The sequence below is a fragment of the Sus scrofa genome, chromosome 15 (assembly GCF_054392235.1).
Source record: "Sus scrofa isolate SSC_HxYL_T2T_F1_AM1 chromosome 15, Sscrofa_HxYL_maternal_Yorkshire_Landrace_v2.0, whole genome shotgun sequence".
Taxonomy (NCBI): Eukaryota; Metazoa; Chordata; class Mammalia; order Artiodactyla; family Suidae; genus Sus; species Sus scrofa.
In genome coordinates, this window is record NC_139397.1 from 114999659 (window position 1) to 115015187 (window position 15529).

Genomic DNA, 15529 nt, shown 5'->3' on the forward strand with positions numbered 1-15529 from the left:
ACAAAATATAGACACAGCCTAACATAAGCATCTTCCCTTACTGCTTAAAGGTAAGCAAGAATGGAAGGTAAAAACGTTCTTATCTTCCTTTTGTGACCCACAGCTGAAGAAAGCCCTTGATGAAGCCAACTTCAGATCCGTGGAAGTATCCCGAACCAACCGAGAGCTGCGGCAGAAACTCACAGAGCTAGAAAAGATGCTGAACAGCAGCAAGGAGAAAATAAAGAATCAAAAGGCCCAAATTAAGCTCCACTTGTCAGCTAAGGCGAATAATGTTCAAAATATGGAGAGGATGAAGGTTGTATGAAGATCTCTAAGTCTCCCCTCACCTCCTTAATATCTGATGAGGATCCAAGCAGGCATGGTGTCCAGGGAAGATGGTTTCAGAGCACCACCATGTGTTCTCTAGGAATTACAACTACATCTGGGAAGTGGGCAGATTGCCTTGGGGTGGAGGGAAGCTCTCATTTTGCCAGCAGAGATACTGCTGTGTCAGTGTTTGGTTTCTCATTAGCTGCCAGCATCACATTCTGGCTTTCCAACTCTCTCTTCCACAGTGATTGTAGAAGACTTTGCTCTTTCAGGGTCAGTGGGCTGGATGGGAAGGAGAGCCCAGCAGGGAATGATAACTGTGGGTCTCATGTGGCATTCTTTCTGTCATCCTATAAGCAAAAAGAGAAAGCCAGTTTTCCTACTGATCATCTTTTATATTATTTCCACATTTACTTTCAGCAAATAGAAACAGAATTGAGGCAAATGGAGCTAATTAAGGATCAATATCAGAAAAAAAACTATGAACAGGTAGATGATTTCCCCACAATCTTATTAGCACTCCCATAAAATCTCAAACTTAGACAGGCTCACCAACTGTCTCCCTCTTTGTGCCTTACCAGTCACTGAGTATCCAGAAATTTGTATCTGAAATGACTAACCTACAGAAGGAGATGCAGTTGTTGGCCAAGAGCCAATACGATACCTCAGCACGGAATAAACAGCAAGAGCTACGACTTGAACTAGAGCGGAAAGTAAGGCAAGAGCTGGAGCATCGGTGCCAGGTAAAAGGTTTCCTAAGATTCATCTCCAAAATTATCGACATGCCATGTGCAAAACCCAGCATAAGGGCACCTGGATTTTCAAGATTCTATAGAAGAAAACAAATTTACAAGTTGTACATCTTAGCTAAGTCCTTAGAATCATATCTAAGAAATCTGTAGCTATGAACATGGCATTCCATCTTCACTCTCAACTTAATAAAAAAAAGATACTAATTTTTAAAGAATAGCTAAAGCTCACAAATGCAAGTACTAGTTACTAAGTAAGACTTCTGAATAGTCTTTCAGGAACTTTATACCCCTTGGTTGGTCCAAGTTCAGATATATCTGCTGCTGTTATAGGACTTTTAGTTTTTCCCAACCAAATGAAAAGCACATTCTATTTCTGAAAAGGGACTTCAAGAGATTATCAAGCTCTTGGAGTTCCCGTGGTGGCTCAGTGGTTAACGAACCCGATTAGTATCCGTGAGGATGCGGGTTTGATCCCTGGCCTCGCTCAGTGGGTTAAGGATCCAGTATTACTCTGAGCTGTGGCGTAGGTTGCAGACTCAGCTCGGATGCCACATTGCTGTGGCTGTGGTGTAGGCTGGCAGCTACAGCTCCGATGTGACCTCTAGTCTGGGAACCTCCATATGCTGTAGGTGCAGCTATAGAAAGACAAAAAAAAAAAAAAAAAAAAAAAGAGAGAGAGATCATCAAGCTCTTACCTTCCAACAGATTGTATGCTACAAAAAATATTCTCCCAACAGCAGCAAGGACTTGTACAGTAGAAAATCAACAGAACACTATAAACCAACTATAATGAGAAAAAATAAAAAGATTATTAAGAAAAAAGAAAAAAGTATTCTCCAAATTCTAAAAGAGACATTAAATCGCTTTTTCTCAGGCAAATCCATACATTGAAATCAAAATTCGTAATCATATATACATATGTATACTATAGGTTAAACTGAAAATAACCATTTTTATCTTGTATTCTGGTAGCACCTGGAGTTAGAAAGTATCCCATCATATTCATAATTTAGCTGCTCATCTATTACAAATTTGAAGGTTTTGTTCCATATATGGTACACTGGGAGTTTGTAAAAATCTTTTGTGTCATATGTTCAGGAATTGGAAGAAACTGTCAGACACCTGAAGAAATGTAAAGAGGCAACAGAGAATAAACTGAAAGAAGCCAGTGTGGAATCAGAACAGGTAAGCCCAACCCATAGACATGAAAACTTAGACAAGCTTCATTAGACACAACATCCTTGAAATACAAGTCAGTGTAAAATCCTTCATCAACATGGTTGTCAGGAGTGCAAAGGGCAAGAACCAGTAACTTACTCAGTATAGCCTCTGTTATAAAGAACAGATAGTTTTAAGATTCTGTGTCTTGAAGAGAGATCAGAGTATGCTGAGATACTGATTAAGCCTGACATCCAAGTCCCACCACTAAATACAGGAAGGGAAAACCAGCATGTGTGTGGTTTTTAGTACATTGTTGTTTGACAGTAACTAAAAAAGGTGGAAATTCTTTGTTCATCGGTAACTACAAATGTAGGTCTTATTAATTCGTGAATTTGATTTCTCAGTTCAAATATCTTACTTAAGTTGGCCTTTTTTGAAGGTATTTAAAAATCATACATTTTTAGAGCTGGAAGAGATCTTTGACATTATTAGTCTACCATAACCACCCCTCATTATCCAGATAAGAAAACAGAGATTCTCCCTGCCTCTTATAGTGATAACCACAGAGCAAACACGAGGCCCCACTCAAAATCCAGCACAGGCTTGGGTCACCACAACATCAGTCACACCTCCTGACAAGGGGATAAAGGTCAGTATATGCTGAGGAAAGAGTGACAAACTGAAAAAAGTCATACTGAGTCAATAACCATCTCTAAACACACCCCTTCATGCAGCTCAGACCATCAGAGGGACAAAAGCTAGCTCCACCTACCCCAGTGGGAATCTCTCCTCTCCAAACAGGAAGCCTTTGCAAGCCCCTGGGCTAATCCTAACCACCAGATGGTAGACACCAGAAACTAGAGGAACTAAAACACTGTAGGCTGAGGAGAAGAGACCGCAAACATAGAAAGTTAGAAAAAATGAGATGACAGAGAAATAAGTTCAGACAGAGGAACAAGATAACCCACAAAAACAACTAAATAAAGAGGATATAGGCAATCTACCTGGAAAAGACTTTTAGAGTAAAGACAGTAAGGATAAATAGAGATCTCAGAAAAAAAAAAAAATGAATGCACAGATCAAGAAGTTACAAGAAATGTTTAAAGAGCAAACAAAGATGAATAAGATAATATCTGAAATGAAAACTACACTAGAAGGAATCAACAGAATAACTGAGCCAGAAGAACGAATTAATGAGGTGGAAGACAAAGTGATGAAAATCACTACTGGAGAAGAAGAAAGAATGAAAAGAAATGAGGGCAGTCTAAAAGACTTATGGGACAACATTAAACATAGCAACATTTACATCATAGAGATCCCAAAAGAAGTGGGGGGAGGGGAGCTGAGAAAATATTTGAAGAGATTATAGGCAAAAATTTACCTAATATGGGAAAGGAAATACTCAAGCTGAGGAAGCATGGAGAGTTACCATACAGGATAAACTCAAGGAGGAACATGCCAGAATACATACTAATCAAACTGACAAAAATTAAATACAAATAAAAAATATTTAGGAGTTCCCATTGTGGCGTAGCAGAAATGAATCCAACTAGTAACCATGAAGTTGTGGGTTCAATCCATGGCCTTGCTCAGTGGGTTAAGGATCCAGCATTGCTGTGAACTGTGGTGTAAGTCGCAGACACAGCTTGGATCCCGCTTTGCTGTGGCTGTGGTGTAGGCCAGCAGCTGTAGCTTCAATTCAACCTGTAGCCAGGGAAGCTCCATATGCGGCCCTCAAAAGCAAAAAAAAAAAAAAAAAAAAAAAAAATTTAAAGCAACAAATAACATATACAGGAACCCCCCATAAGGTTATCAGCTCTTTTTCAGAAGAAACTCTGCTGAGGGAGTGGCACAATATACTTGAAGTGATGAAAAGGAAAAAACCTCCAACCCACAATACTCTAACCCAGCAAGGCTTTCATTGAGATTCAACAGAGAAATCAAAAGCTTTACAAACAAGCAAAAGCTAAAAGAATTCAGCATCACCAAACCAGCTTTACAGCAAATGCTAAAGGAACTCTTCTAGGTTGAAACATAAAAGTAGGAAATCATCCACAGACAAATATAATAGCAAAACCAGAAATTGTGACAAGAGAAGAAGATGAATGAAGAATATTGAAAATGCATTCAAAATTAAGAGACTAGCAACTTAAAACAATTTTGTATATGTATATAGAATGCTATATCAAAACCTCGTGGGAACAACAAACAAAAAACTACAATAGACAAAAGTAGAGTTCTCATTGTGGCTCAGTGGGTTAAGAAGCTGACTAGTATCCATTAGGATGCAGGTTCGATCCCTGGACTCACTCAGTAGCTTAAAGAATCAGCATTGCCATGAGCTGCAGTGTTGGTTGCAGACGTGGTTTGGTTGAGGCATTGCTGTGGTGTAGACCAGCAGCTGCAGCTTCAATTCAACCCCTAGACTGAGAACCCCTAGAATATGCTGCAGGTGAAGCTCTAAATTAAAAACAAAAAAAGAAAGAAAAAGTGACTCACATATAACACTTAAGATAGTCAACAAATTACAAGTGAACAAAAGAAGATAGGAAGAGATAGGACCAATAATAACAAATCCAAAATAATTAAGAAAACAGCAATAAATACATACATATTGATAATTACATTGAATGTAAATGATTAAATGCTCAAAAGACATAGACTGGCTGAATAGATTCAAAAACAAGACTTGTATATATGTTGTCTACAGGAGACCCACTTCAGACCTAGGGACAGATACAGACTGAAATTGAGGGGATAGAAGAAGATATTCCATGCAAATGGAAATCACAAGAAAGCTGGAGTAGCAATATTCATATCAGACTTTGAAATGGAGTTACCAGAGACATGGGCACTACATTAGGACCAATCCAAGAAGAAGATAACAATTATATATGCTCCCAACATAGGTACACCTCAACATGTAAGGCAATGGCTTACAGCCACAAAAGAAGAAATTGACAATAACACGATATGAGTGGGGAACTTTAACACATACTTTCAGCAATGGACAGATCATCTGGACAGAAAATTGGTAAACAGAGGCCTTAAACGATTAGATAGATTTAATTGATATTTATAGAACATTTCATTTGAAAGCACAGACTACACTTTCTTCTCAAGTGCACATAGAACATTCTCTATGGTAGATCACATCTTAGGCCACAAATCAACCTCAGTAAATTTAAGAAAGCTGAAATCAGATCAAGCATTTTTTTCCAACCACAATGCTATGACTAGAAGTCAACCACCAGGGGAAAAAAAAAAAAAAAACTGCACAAAACAAACGTGGAGGCAAAACAGTATATTACTATACAACTAATGGATCCCTGAAGAAATCAAAGAGGAAATCAGAAAATACCTAGAGACAAATGACATTGAAGACATGATAATCCAATACCTATAGGATGCAGCAAAAGCATTTCTCAAAGGGAAGATTATAGCAATACAGTCTCACCTCAGGAAATAAGAAAAATCCTAAATAAGCACCTAAAGCAACTAGAGAAGAACAAACAAAACCCAAAGTGAGTAGAAGAAAAGAAATCAAAACACAGCAGAAATAAATGAGCTAGAGATTATGAAAACAATGGAAAAGATAAAAGCTGGTACTTTGAAAAGATAAACAAAATTGGTAAACCTTTTCAGACTTATCAAGAAAAAAAGAGGGGGCTGAAATCAAAATTAGAAATGAAAAAGGATAAATTACAACTGATAACACACATACAAAGGATTGTTAGAGACTACTGCAAGCAACTATATGCCAATAAAATGGACAACCTAGAGGAAATATATAAATTCTTAAAAAGGTACAACCTTCCAAGACTGACCAGGAAAAAATAGAAAATATGAATAGACCAATCACAAGTTCTCAAATTGAAACAATTTGAGAACAAAAAAACAATTCCAGGACCAGAAAGCTTCACAGATAATTCTATTTTTTTTTTTTTTTTTGGTCTTTTTGCCATTTCTTGGGCCACTCCTGTGGCATATGGAGGTTCCCAGGCTAGGGATCTAATCGGAGCTGTAGACGCCAGCCTACCCCAGAGCCACGGCAACAGCGGGATCTGAGCCGCATCTACGACCTACACCACAGCTCACGGCATTGTCGGATCCTTAACCCACTGAGGAAGGCCAGGGATCAAACCCACAATCTTATGGTTCCTAGTCGGATTCGTTAACCACTGCGCCATGATGGGAACTCCTGTCAAACTTTTTGAGAAGAGTTAACACCTGTCCATTCAAAACTCTTCCAAAACCTTGCAGAGGAAGGAACACTCCCAAGCTCACTCTATGAGACCACCATAAACCTAATACCAAAACCAAAGAACCACAAAAAAAAAGAAAATTACAGGCCAGTAAGCACTGATGAATATAAATGCAAAAATCGTCAACAAAATGGTAGCAAACTGAATCCAACAGTACCTTAAAAGGGTCATACACCATGATCAGGAGGGATTTATCCCAGGGATGCAGGGATTCTTCAGTATATGCAAATCAATCGTATAATACACCACATTCACAAAATGAAAAACTATATGATCGTCTCAATAGATGCAGAAACATCTTTTGACAAAATTCAACAGCCATTTTTGATTTAAAAAAAAAAAAACTCCAGAAAGTACATAGTAGAAGGAACCTACCTCAAAATAATAAACACCATATATAACACACCCACAGCTAATATCATTTCTTATGGTGAAAAGCTGAAAGCATTTCTGCAAAAATCAGAAGACAATGCCCACTTTCACCACTTTTTTTTTTTTCCTTTTTTGCTCACCCCATGGCACATGGAGCTCCCAAGCCAGGGATCAGATCCGAGCCACAGTCTTGACCTAAGCCAAAGCTGCAGCAACCCCGGATCCTTAACCCACTGTACTGGGCTGGGGATCAAACTCACATCCCCATGCTCCCAAGATGCTGCCAGTAGTCCCATCACATCATAATGGGAGCTCCACTCTCACCACTTTTCTTCAACATAATTTTAGAAGTCCTAGCCACAGGAATCAAAAGAAAAAGAAACGGAATTCCAGTTGGAAAAGAAGTAAAACTGTCTCTGTTTGAAAATGACACGATACTATACATAGAAAATCCTAAAGATGCTACCAGAAAACAACTAGAGCTCATCAGTAAATTCTATAAAGTTGCAGGATACAAAATTAATATACAGAAATGTCTTGCACTCCTATACACTAATGACAAGTGAGTACTTTGAAAACTATAAGACACTGATGAAGGAATTTAAAGATGACACAAACAGATGGAAAGAAGTACCATGACTCTACTACCCAAGGCAATCTACAGATTCAGTGATCTCCATCAAACTACCAGTGGCATTTTTCACAGAACTGGAGCAAAAAAATTTTTAATTTGTATTGAATCACAAAAGACCCCAAATAGCCAAAGCAATCCTGAGAAAGAAAAACAGAGCTGGAGAAATCAGGCTCCCTGACTTCAGACTTTACTATAAAGCTATAGTCATCAAAACAGTATGGTGCTGGCACAAAAACATATAGAGATCAGTGGAACAGGATAAAAAGCCCAGAAATAAACCCACACACTTATGGTCAATTAATCTACAGCAAAGGAGACAAGAATATATACCGTGAAGAAAAGACAACCTCTTCAGTCAATGGTGCTGGGAAAACTGGACAGCTCCATGTAAAAGAAAATTAGAACATTCATTTACACCATGCACAAAAATAAACTGAAAATTGATTAAAGACCTAAGTGTAATCCAGATCCTATAAAACTCTTAGAGGAATATAGGCAGAATCTTCTTTGACATAAATGTCAGCAATATCTTTTTAGAGGCACCTCCCAGAGTAATGAAAATAAAAACAAAAATAAACAAATGGGACCTAATTAAAAGCTTTTACACAGCAAAAGAAACCATTAAGATAATGAAAAGACAACCCACAGAATGTAAAAAATTTTTCCAGATGAAGTGATGGACAAGGGATTAATCTCCAAAATATACAAACATCTGTTACAACTTTATATCAAAAAACCAAACAACCCAATCAAAAATGATCAGAATATCTAAATAGACATTTCTCCAAAGATGTACAGATGGCAAAAAAAGCACATGAAAAGATGCTCAAAATCACTAATTATTAGATGCAAATCAAAACAACAGTAATATCACCCCACACTAGTCAGAGTAACTAGTCAACAAAAACTCTACAAACAAATGCTGGAGAAGGTGCAGAGAACCCTCCCCTCCTACACTGCTGGTGGGAATATAAGTTGGTACAACCACTGTGGAGAACAGTTTGGAAATTGCTAAAAATAGAAGTACCATACGATCCAGCAATCCCACTCCTAGACATATACCTGGAGGAAACCATACTCTAAAGGATACATGCACCACAGTGTTCACTGCTGTATTATTTACAATAGCTTAGATATGAAAGCATCCATAATATCCATTAACAGAAGAATGGGTAAAGGAGATATGGTACATATATATAATGGAATATTACTCAGCCATTAAAAAGAATGAAATAATGCCATTTGCAGCAACATGGATGGACCTAGCGATTATCACAGTAAGTGAAGTAAGTCAGACAAAGATAAATATCAGATGAGATCACTAATATGTGGAATCTAATAAAAAGGATACAAATGGAACTTATTTACAAATAGAAACAGACTCAGATTTTGAAACCAAACTTATGGTTACCAAAAGGGAGACTTTGGGGAGAGGGATGAATTGGGAGGTTGGGATTGACATATACACACTACTCTATACAAATCCATCAGTAACAGGGACCTGCTGTTAACTCGGGGAATTCTATTCAGTACTCTGTGATGACGTGTATGGGGAAGGAATCTGAAAAAGAATGGATATATATGTATGGCTGATTCGCTTTGCTATACACCTGAACCTAGCACAGCATTGCGAATTGCCTATATTCCAATACAACTTATTGGGATAGAGGGAGAGATTCTTAGGCTAATATCATCATGACATTGCCGCCAATTTGGCCCTTTTATAGCCATTAAATTACATGACACTGTGAATGTCAGAATGGTATACTAGAAGGAGTTTGGACTCTGACAGACGTGAGTTTGCCAACTGCGACACTTACTGTGCCCTTAAAGAAGTTACATTTACCTTCTTTGACGTATCAGTTACCACATCCATAATAGTCAGGAAGTCACTGCCTACTACTGTTAATCTGATAGGCAGCTAGGTAGCTCAGAGTAAGTTTGAGTAAATGTCAGCTCCCGTCTTACTGGTCATATAGGAGGGACGTGGTGCTCAATGCCGTCTCAAGCATCTTTCCCTCCACTTTTGATCAAGCGTGCTGGAGAAAAGTGGGGTTTGGTTTTGCGGAGAGGAGAGAGAGTGTCTCTGTCATCAGGCTACACAAACACACCTGGAAAACATTTTAGCTGTGTAGCTTTCAAAAAGTTAAATGACAAGGGGGGCTCTATTTTCTTATCTCACTATTTTGTACCCATACTGTACCCTGGTTAATATGGGACAAGTACATTGTAGCACAGATTTATTGAGGACCTATTATATGGTAGGTGCCATGCTAGGTGATGGAGACAGAGGGCGAAGAATCCAGATGAAGCCCCTGCGCTCATCAAACTTGCCTGGCAAGAGGGAAATACACCACTCTTCCAGGCCTTGGATTCAAAACATAGGATGCAAATAATCAGAGGAGGGAAAACAGTCATTTACTTTTTATTCTAGAGGATGTGTTCTAGAGCTATTTTGAAGCAACCTTTATATAAAAGAAAAACCTGTCAGCTCTACCTTCAAGCTATCAGAGTATCTCAAATACTTAGAAAAATGCCAGGCACATGTAGGCATTCAATAAACATTTGTCAAGTAAGTGAATACTGATTCCAGATCATCTTCAAAGGCAGACTTACAAACAGTCCCTCTAATAGCCTAACAAAGATAATTTGGAAGTTTGTGCATAGGAGTTAAAGAATAAAATACACTGATAAAGGAAATAAGAATACAATTTACACTAAGTTGGTCCAGTGTTTTTACTAATTCATTCTATTATAAAGCACATCAGAAAAATCTAGGCTTTACAGTTTTGGGACTTTTGGAGAAGTATTTAGTCTTAGAGAACAGAACTCAGATTCAAAATATGGTTTGGGGATTTCCCTCCGTGGCCAATGGGTTAAGAATCTGACTGCAGCAGCTTGGATTCGATCCCCAGTCCGGTGCAGTAGTTTAGGAACCAATATTGCCATAGCTTTGGTGTAGGTCACAGCTGTGGCTCGGATTTGATCCCTGGCCTGGGAACTTCCATATGCCACAGTTATGGCCATAAAATAAATAAACACACACACACACACGGTTTGAACTACTGTGTTGATTTACAGTGCCATCTTGTGCTTTTATTCCTATCTTGACTTTCTCCTGAGTCCTCTCTCACCTCAGTTCACATCCAGGAAGTATTAACGAATGCGTGAAGAACCACATGCTTGCATGCATTCTTTAACTCCACATTCAGAAATTATCCTCTCATCTGTAAGATGTGTATTATGCAAATAAGTTGCAAAAACCATGCAGTCTGGATTTGAGTCATTTAATATCTAGGTTAAAAAGTCTCATCTAGGTTAAAAAGTCTCTCAAACTGGCAACTATAGGAAGAAAATTTCCAGTTGAACTCATATGAAACCCATTTGCTAATTTTGGGGAGAATAAAGCTTTTAAATTACACAGTGTAAAAATAAAGTCTTGAACTAATACACAAAAACTTGTAATTCTTTCTTTGTTCTGCTTTTTTAATGATAACCTTTGTATGTTTAGATAACAGCTAACCTGGAGGAAGCTCACCGCTGGTTTAAGTGCAGGTTCGATGGGCTACAACTTGAGCTGACCAAAAACCGGTTGCAGAGGCTTCCCCGGGAAGACAGGTGGCTGGAAGAGGTAGCATATTTTGCTGTCTTAGGCAATTTTGGATTTTTCCCTTCTCAGATTTCTAATTACCTAAGTTCTCTCTTCATCCAGCTACTCTCTCCACTCATCTGTAGATTTCTTTAAACTACTTTTTAGAAAACCAGTGAACTGAATTTCTTTCTTAAAAGTTCTACTTCTCCCAAGCTGTCTAGATTTGAACCACCTATCTTGATGAAAAAAAAAATGATATTCATAAAGACAAAATAGCTCCAAGATCTGCAGTTAGTTTTGAAAGTTTGGGGTGTTTTCTTTCCCTCAGGACCAAGATAAAAGTCACGATAACATGTCCAGCCAGTCTGCTCTACATCGATGGGAGAATAAACAGAATCTTAGGCTTGTGCCCAAGAAGTGTCACTCTGAATTAGAGAAAAAGTGATATCCTTGACAGAGGAGCTTCTTCTTCACCATGGTTCCCTGGCCCCAGCAACTAGGGCTGGCCTGTTTCCACAGTCATCAGAACATGAAGTCTTTGATGTGGACTGAAGATTTTGGACCTGAGTTTATGCTTTTATGAACTCTTTGATATCAGTACAGAACTACCCCATCTTTTTTGTCTCTTTCCCCATTTTTCACCCAATAAATTTATATTGTGTTATAGGAGATACTGTTGCATGATACTTGGCTGTTTTTCTAAGTAAATGTTAGCAGAAACCATTTAGTGAGGTACTGGATGATATAGCAACTAAATGTTATTTTAGTGAACTGTCTAGTCTAACATAATACTTGGAAATACAGTCACCTGGAAAATGGTAAAAACTCTCCCATTGTCTAATAAACATATACTGTTCTCTGATAGGTACCAGCACATCTGGAAAAAGATTGTATTCTCATATAAGAGCTCAGATTGTATTTGCAGCTTCCTTAGACATTTAAAAGAAGTTTGTTGAACTCTGCTCCAGAGATTATGCCTGACTAGTGGAGCTCTCCCTTACTAAATAGTAAGCAATAAATTCAGCTTTATCTTTTCAGATAAAGCAGTGGATTAGGTAATCCAAATTTAATGTTTGTAAACAGCTGGCATAATACCTGGCTTAATTAATGCTCAAGCAATGGTAGCTGCTGACAATAGCATAGGACCTAAATCAAATGAGCAATTATTGGAAAGAATATCAAATGTAAGACTCTCAGAGATTGATAAGCCACCCCACTTAATATCTGATATAAACACAGCCGAACTTGTTGCTTACTCTAGCAGGGTACAGCTAAGTTGGTCAGAGCAAACTGCTGATTTTATCAAGAGTTTGGAGCAAGCATGGAGTTCAAGGATTAGAAGATGTTCAGAAGATTGAGTGGGTTGACATCATGGGCAGAAGTGTAGTTACTTGAGTGAGACTATCTTTGATTAACATTCAGAGGCAAGTTTAGTTGAGTATGTCTTTTTCTGTGTGTCTGGACTTTTAAGAGTAAGGGACTTAGTGATTGGCAGGCTAGTAAAAGTTGTCTAACTGCTCTGCTTTTATCCCTTTGGACTCTTTATAAGAAGGTACAGTCAATTTGAGGATACTGGAGTCTCAGAATCTTGAAACAGTCCAACGAAGAGCCCCACAGAACAATTAACCTTGGTCCTGGGATGGCATCAAAAACCTCGATATTCATTTCTGCATAGGAGTTCCCGTTGTGGTGCGGTGTAACAAATCCAACTCAGAACCATGAGGTTGCAGGTTCAATCCCTGGCCTCACTCAGTGGGTTTAGGATCCGGCATTGCCGTGAGCTGTGGCGTAGGTCTCAGACACGGCTCAGATCTGGCGTTGCTGTGGCTATGGCGTAGGCCTGCAGCTATAGCTCTGAATAGACCCCTAGCCTGGGAACCTCCAGCTGCAGGAGCAGCCCTAGAAAAGGCAAAAAGAAAAAAAAAATTCTGCATTGGAAAAAGATCCCATTCACTGCCCAAGAGAGATGAACCTTAACGGGTTATAAATATATTGTCCCTGAGTGTTGTCAAGACAGTCACATGCCAAGAATATTTATATTCTCATCCGGAATAAGAAAATTTTTCTTATATATTATCCTCAAAGGGTATCATTATTGATAGTTAGTATAACATACTTTATAGCATTTTTAGATTGGCTATACTAGACATTAGCTTAGGAGAGGTGAATTATAGAGTTAGATTGATGATCATTTCTAGTAAAGCTTATAGTTAAAGCATCCTATTTAGTGTGATATCTGCACAGTATTTCAGTGATATTTTTAAGTGTTTCTATAGTACTTTTAGAGTGTCTACCATATATATTCGTTTATATTGTGGTCCTGTATTTCATTTGAGAGCACCGAATCCTGACTACTAGACCACCAGGGATCTACTTGCATTTGAAATAACCAAAAACAGAAAATAGGAAACAGTGGGTTTTAAGAGACTGGATATCATGCAACAAAGCTCTGTGATCCCTGAGAGGGAACAAAAGAGGTGAGCCCCACCATAGCCCAAGCTTACAGCCATGATGCAAAGAGTGGATATCAGGATGGGTTCCCTGAGTTAAGGAATGAGAATAGAGAGGCCAGGGATACATAGGCTGCTAGGGTTCCAGGAAAGAGTATGGGGAAGGAGAGAATTTCAGAGATGTCCAAGAAGATTCCTCTGAGTATTTAGCTGTGTACTGGTCAGCAGTACATGTGAGGAAACTACCTGAAACTGGAGGAAGAACCATCCAAAAGGGTTAGAAGTGACAGTGCCCATGACACACACATACACACACACTACCAGTTCCCACCAGCCAGAATTGGAAACCTTGTAATTTACAGGGAATTGAGTAGAGTGTATAACAGGGTCTTGTCTCAGAGAATAATTAACATAGAATCAACACTGCACTGGTCCTAACAAATCTTAAAAGAATGACCCCAAATGATACAGTCCAAAGTAACTATATTCCAAAACAGAGCTTAAGAATACTTTATGGAAACAACCCAAATGTCCATCAACAGATGATTGGATTAGGAAGATGTATACATACACAATGGAATACTACTCAGCCATAAAAAAGAATGACATAATGCCATTTGCAGCAACACGGATGGAACTAGAGAATCTCATACTGAGGGAAATGAGTCAGAAAGACAAAGACAAATACCATATGATATCACTTATAACTGGAATCTAATATCCAGCACAAATGAACCTGTCCACAGAAAAGAAAATCATGGACTTGGAAAATAGACTTGTGGCTGCCTGATGGGAGAGGGAGGGAGCGGGAGGGATTGGGAGCTTGGGGTTATCAGATACAACTTAGAATAGATTTACAAGGAGATCCTGCTGAGTAGCATTGAGAACTATGTCTAGATACTCATATTGCAACAGAACAAAGGGTGGGGGAAAAGATGTATACATGTAAGAATAACTTGATCCCCTTGCTGTACAGTGGGGAAAAAAATTAAAAATAAATTAAAAAAAGAATACTTAGAAGAATACAAAAATATATGGAACCCATCAGGGTAAAATCAATTTCTGGCATGCAAAATTATCAGGCATGCAAAGAAACAGAAAATATGATCCATAATGAGAAATTAATCAAAATTGACCCAATGCTACAGCCACATGTAAATCAATGAAGTTAGAACACTTCCTCACACCATAAACAAAAATAAACTCAAAATGGCTTAAAGACCTAAATGAGACATGATACCATATAACTAGAAGACAACACAGGCAAAACATTCTCTGACATAAATCATAACCAATGTTTTCTTAGGTCAGTCTCCCAAAGCAATAGAAATAAAAGCAAAAGTAAACAAATGGAACCTTCCCAATCTTACAAGCTTTTGCACAGCAAATGAAACAAATATGCAAAATGACAGCCTATAGAATGGGAGAAAATATTTGCAAGTGATGTGACCAATAAGAGCATAATTTCCAGAATATACTAACATCTCATACAATTCAACAACCACAAAAATCAACCCAGTAGAAAAATGGGCAGAAGACCTAAACACATTTCTCCAAAGAAGACATATAGATTGCCAACAGGCACATGAAAACAGATGCTCGACATTGCTAATTATTAAAGAAATGCAAATTAAAACTACAATGAGTTACCACTTCGCACTGGTCAGAATGCGCATCATTAAAAAGTCTAAATAACAAATGCTAGAGAGGGTATGGAGAAACAGGAACCTTCCTACACTGTTGGTGCAAATATAAGTTTGTACAACCACTATGGAAAACAGTATGGAGGTTCCTCAGAAATATAATACAGAACTACCATATGATCCAGCAATTCCACTCCTGGGCATATCCAGACAAAACTATAATTTGAAAAGATACGTACATCCCAATGTTCATTGCAGCACTATTTACAATTTCCAAGACATGGAAACAACATAAATGTCCATCAACAGATGAACAGATGAAGATGTGGCATATATTTACAATGGAAT

The 15529-nt window shown here is 38.2% G+C and overlaps 1 protein-coding gene across 47 annotated transcripts in view; it reads left to right on the top strand.

Annotated features, from left to right (window-relative positions):
- CCDC150 (coiled-coil domain containing 150) overlaps nt 1–11757 on the top strand; it is a 95634-nt gene extending 83877 nt beyond the window's left edge. For all 47 annotated transcript variants that reach the window (XR_014830008.1, XR_014830009.1, XM_085000271.1 and 44 more), the window contains 6 exons: nt 104–298; nt 733–801; nt 894–1055; nt 2163–2249; nt 11008–11127; nt 11417–11757. Coding sequence is in view for 45 of the 47 variants with exons in the window: in XM_085000271.1 (XP_084856397.1) it covers nt 104–298; nt 733–801; nt 894–1055; nt 2163–2249; nt 11008–11127; nt 11417–11533 (750 nt within the window). In the remaining 2 variants the exon portion in view is untranslated. The remainder of the gene's footprint in view (nt 1–103; nt 299–732; nt 802–893; nt 1056–2162; nt 2250–11007; nt 11128–11416) is intronic.
- The last annotated feature ends 3772 nt before the right edge of the window (nt 11758–15529 follow it).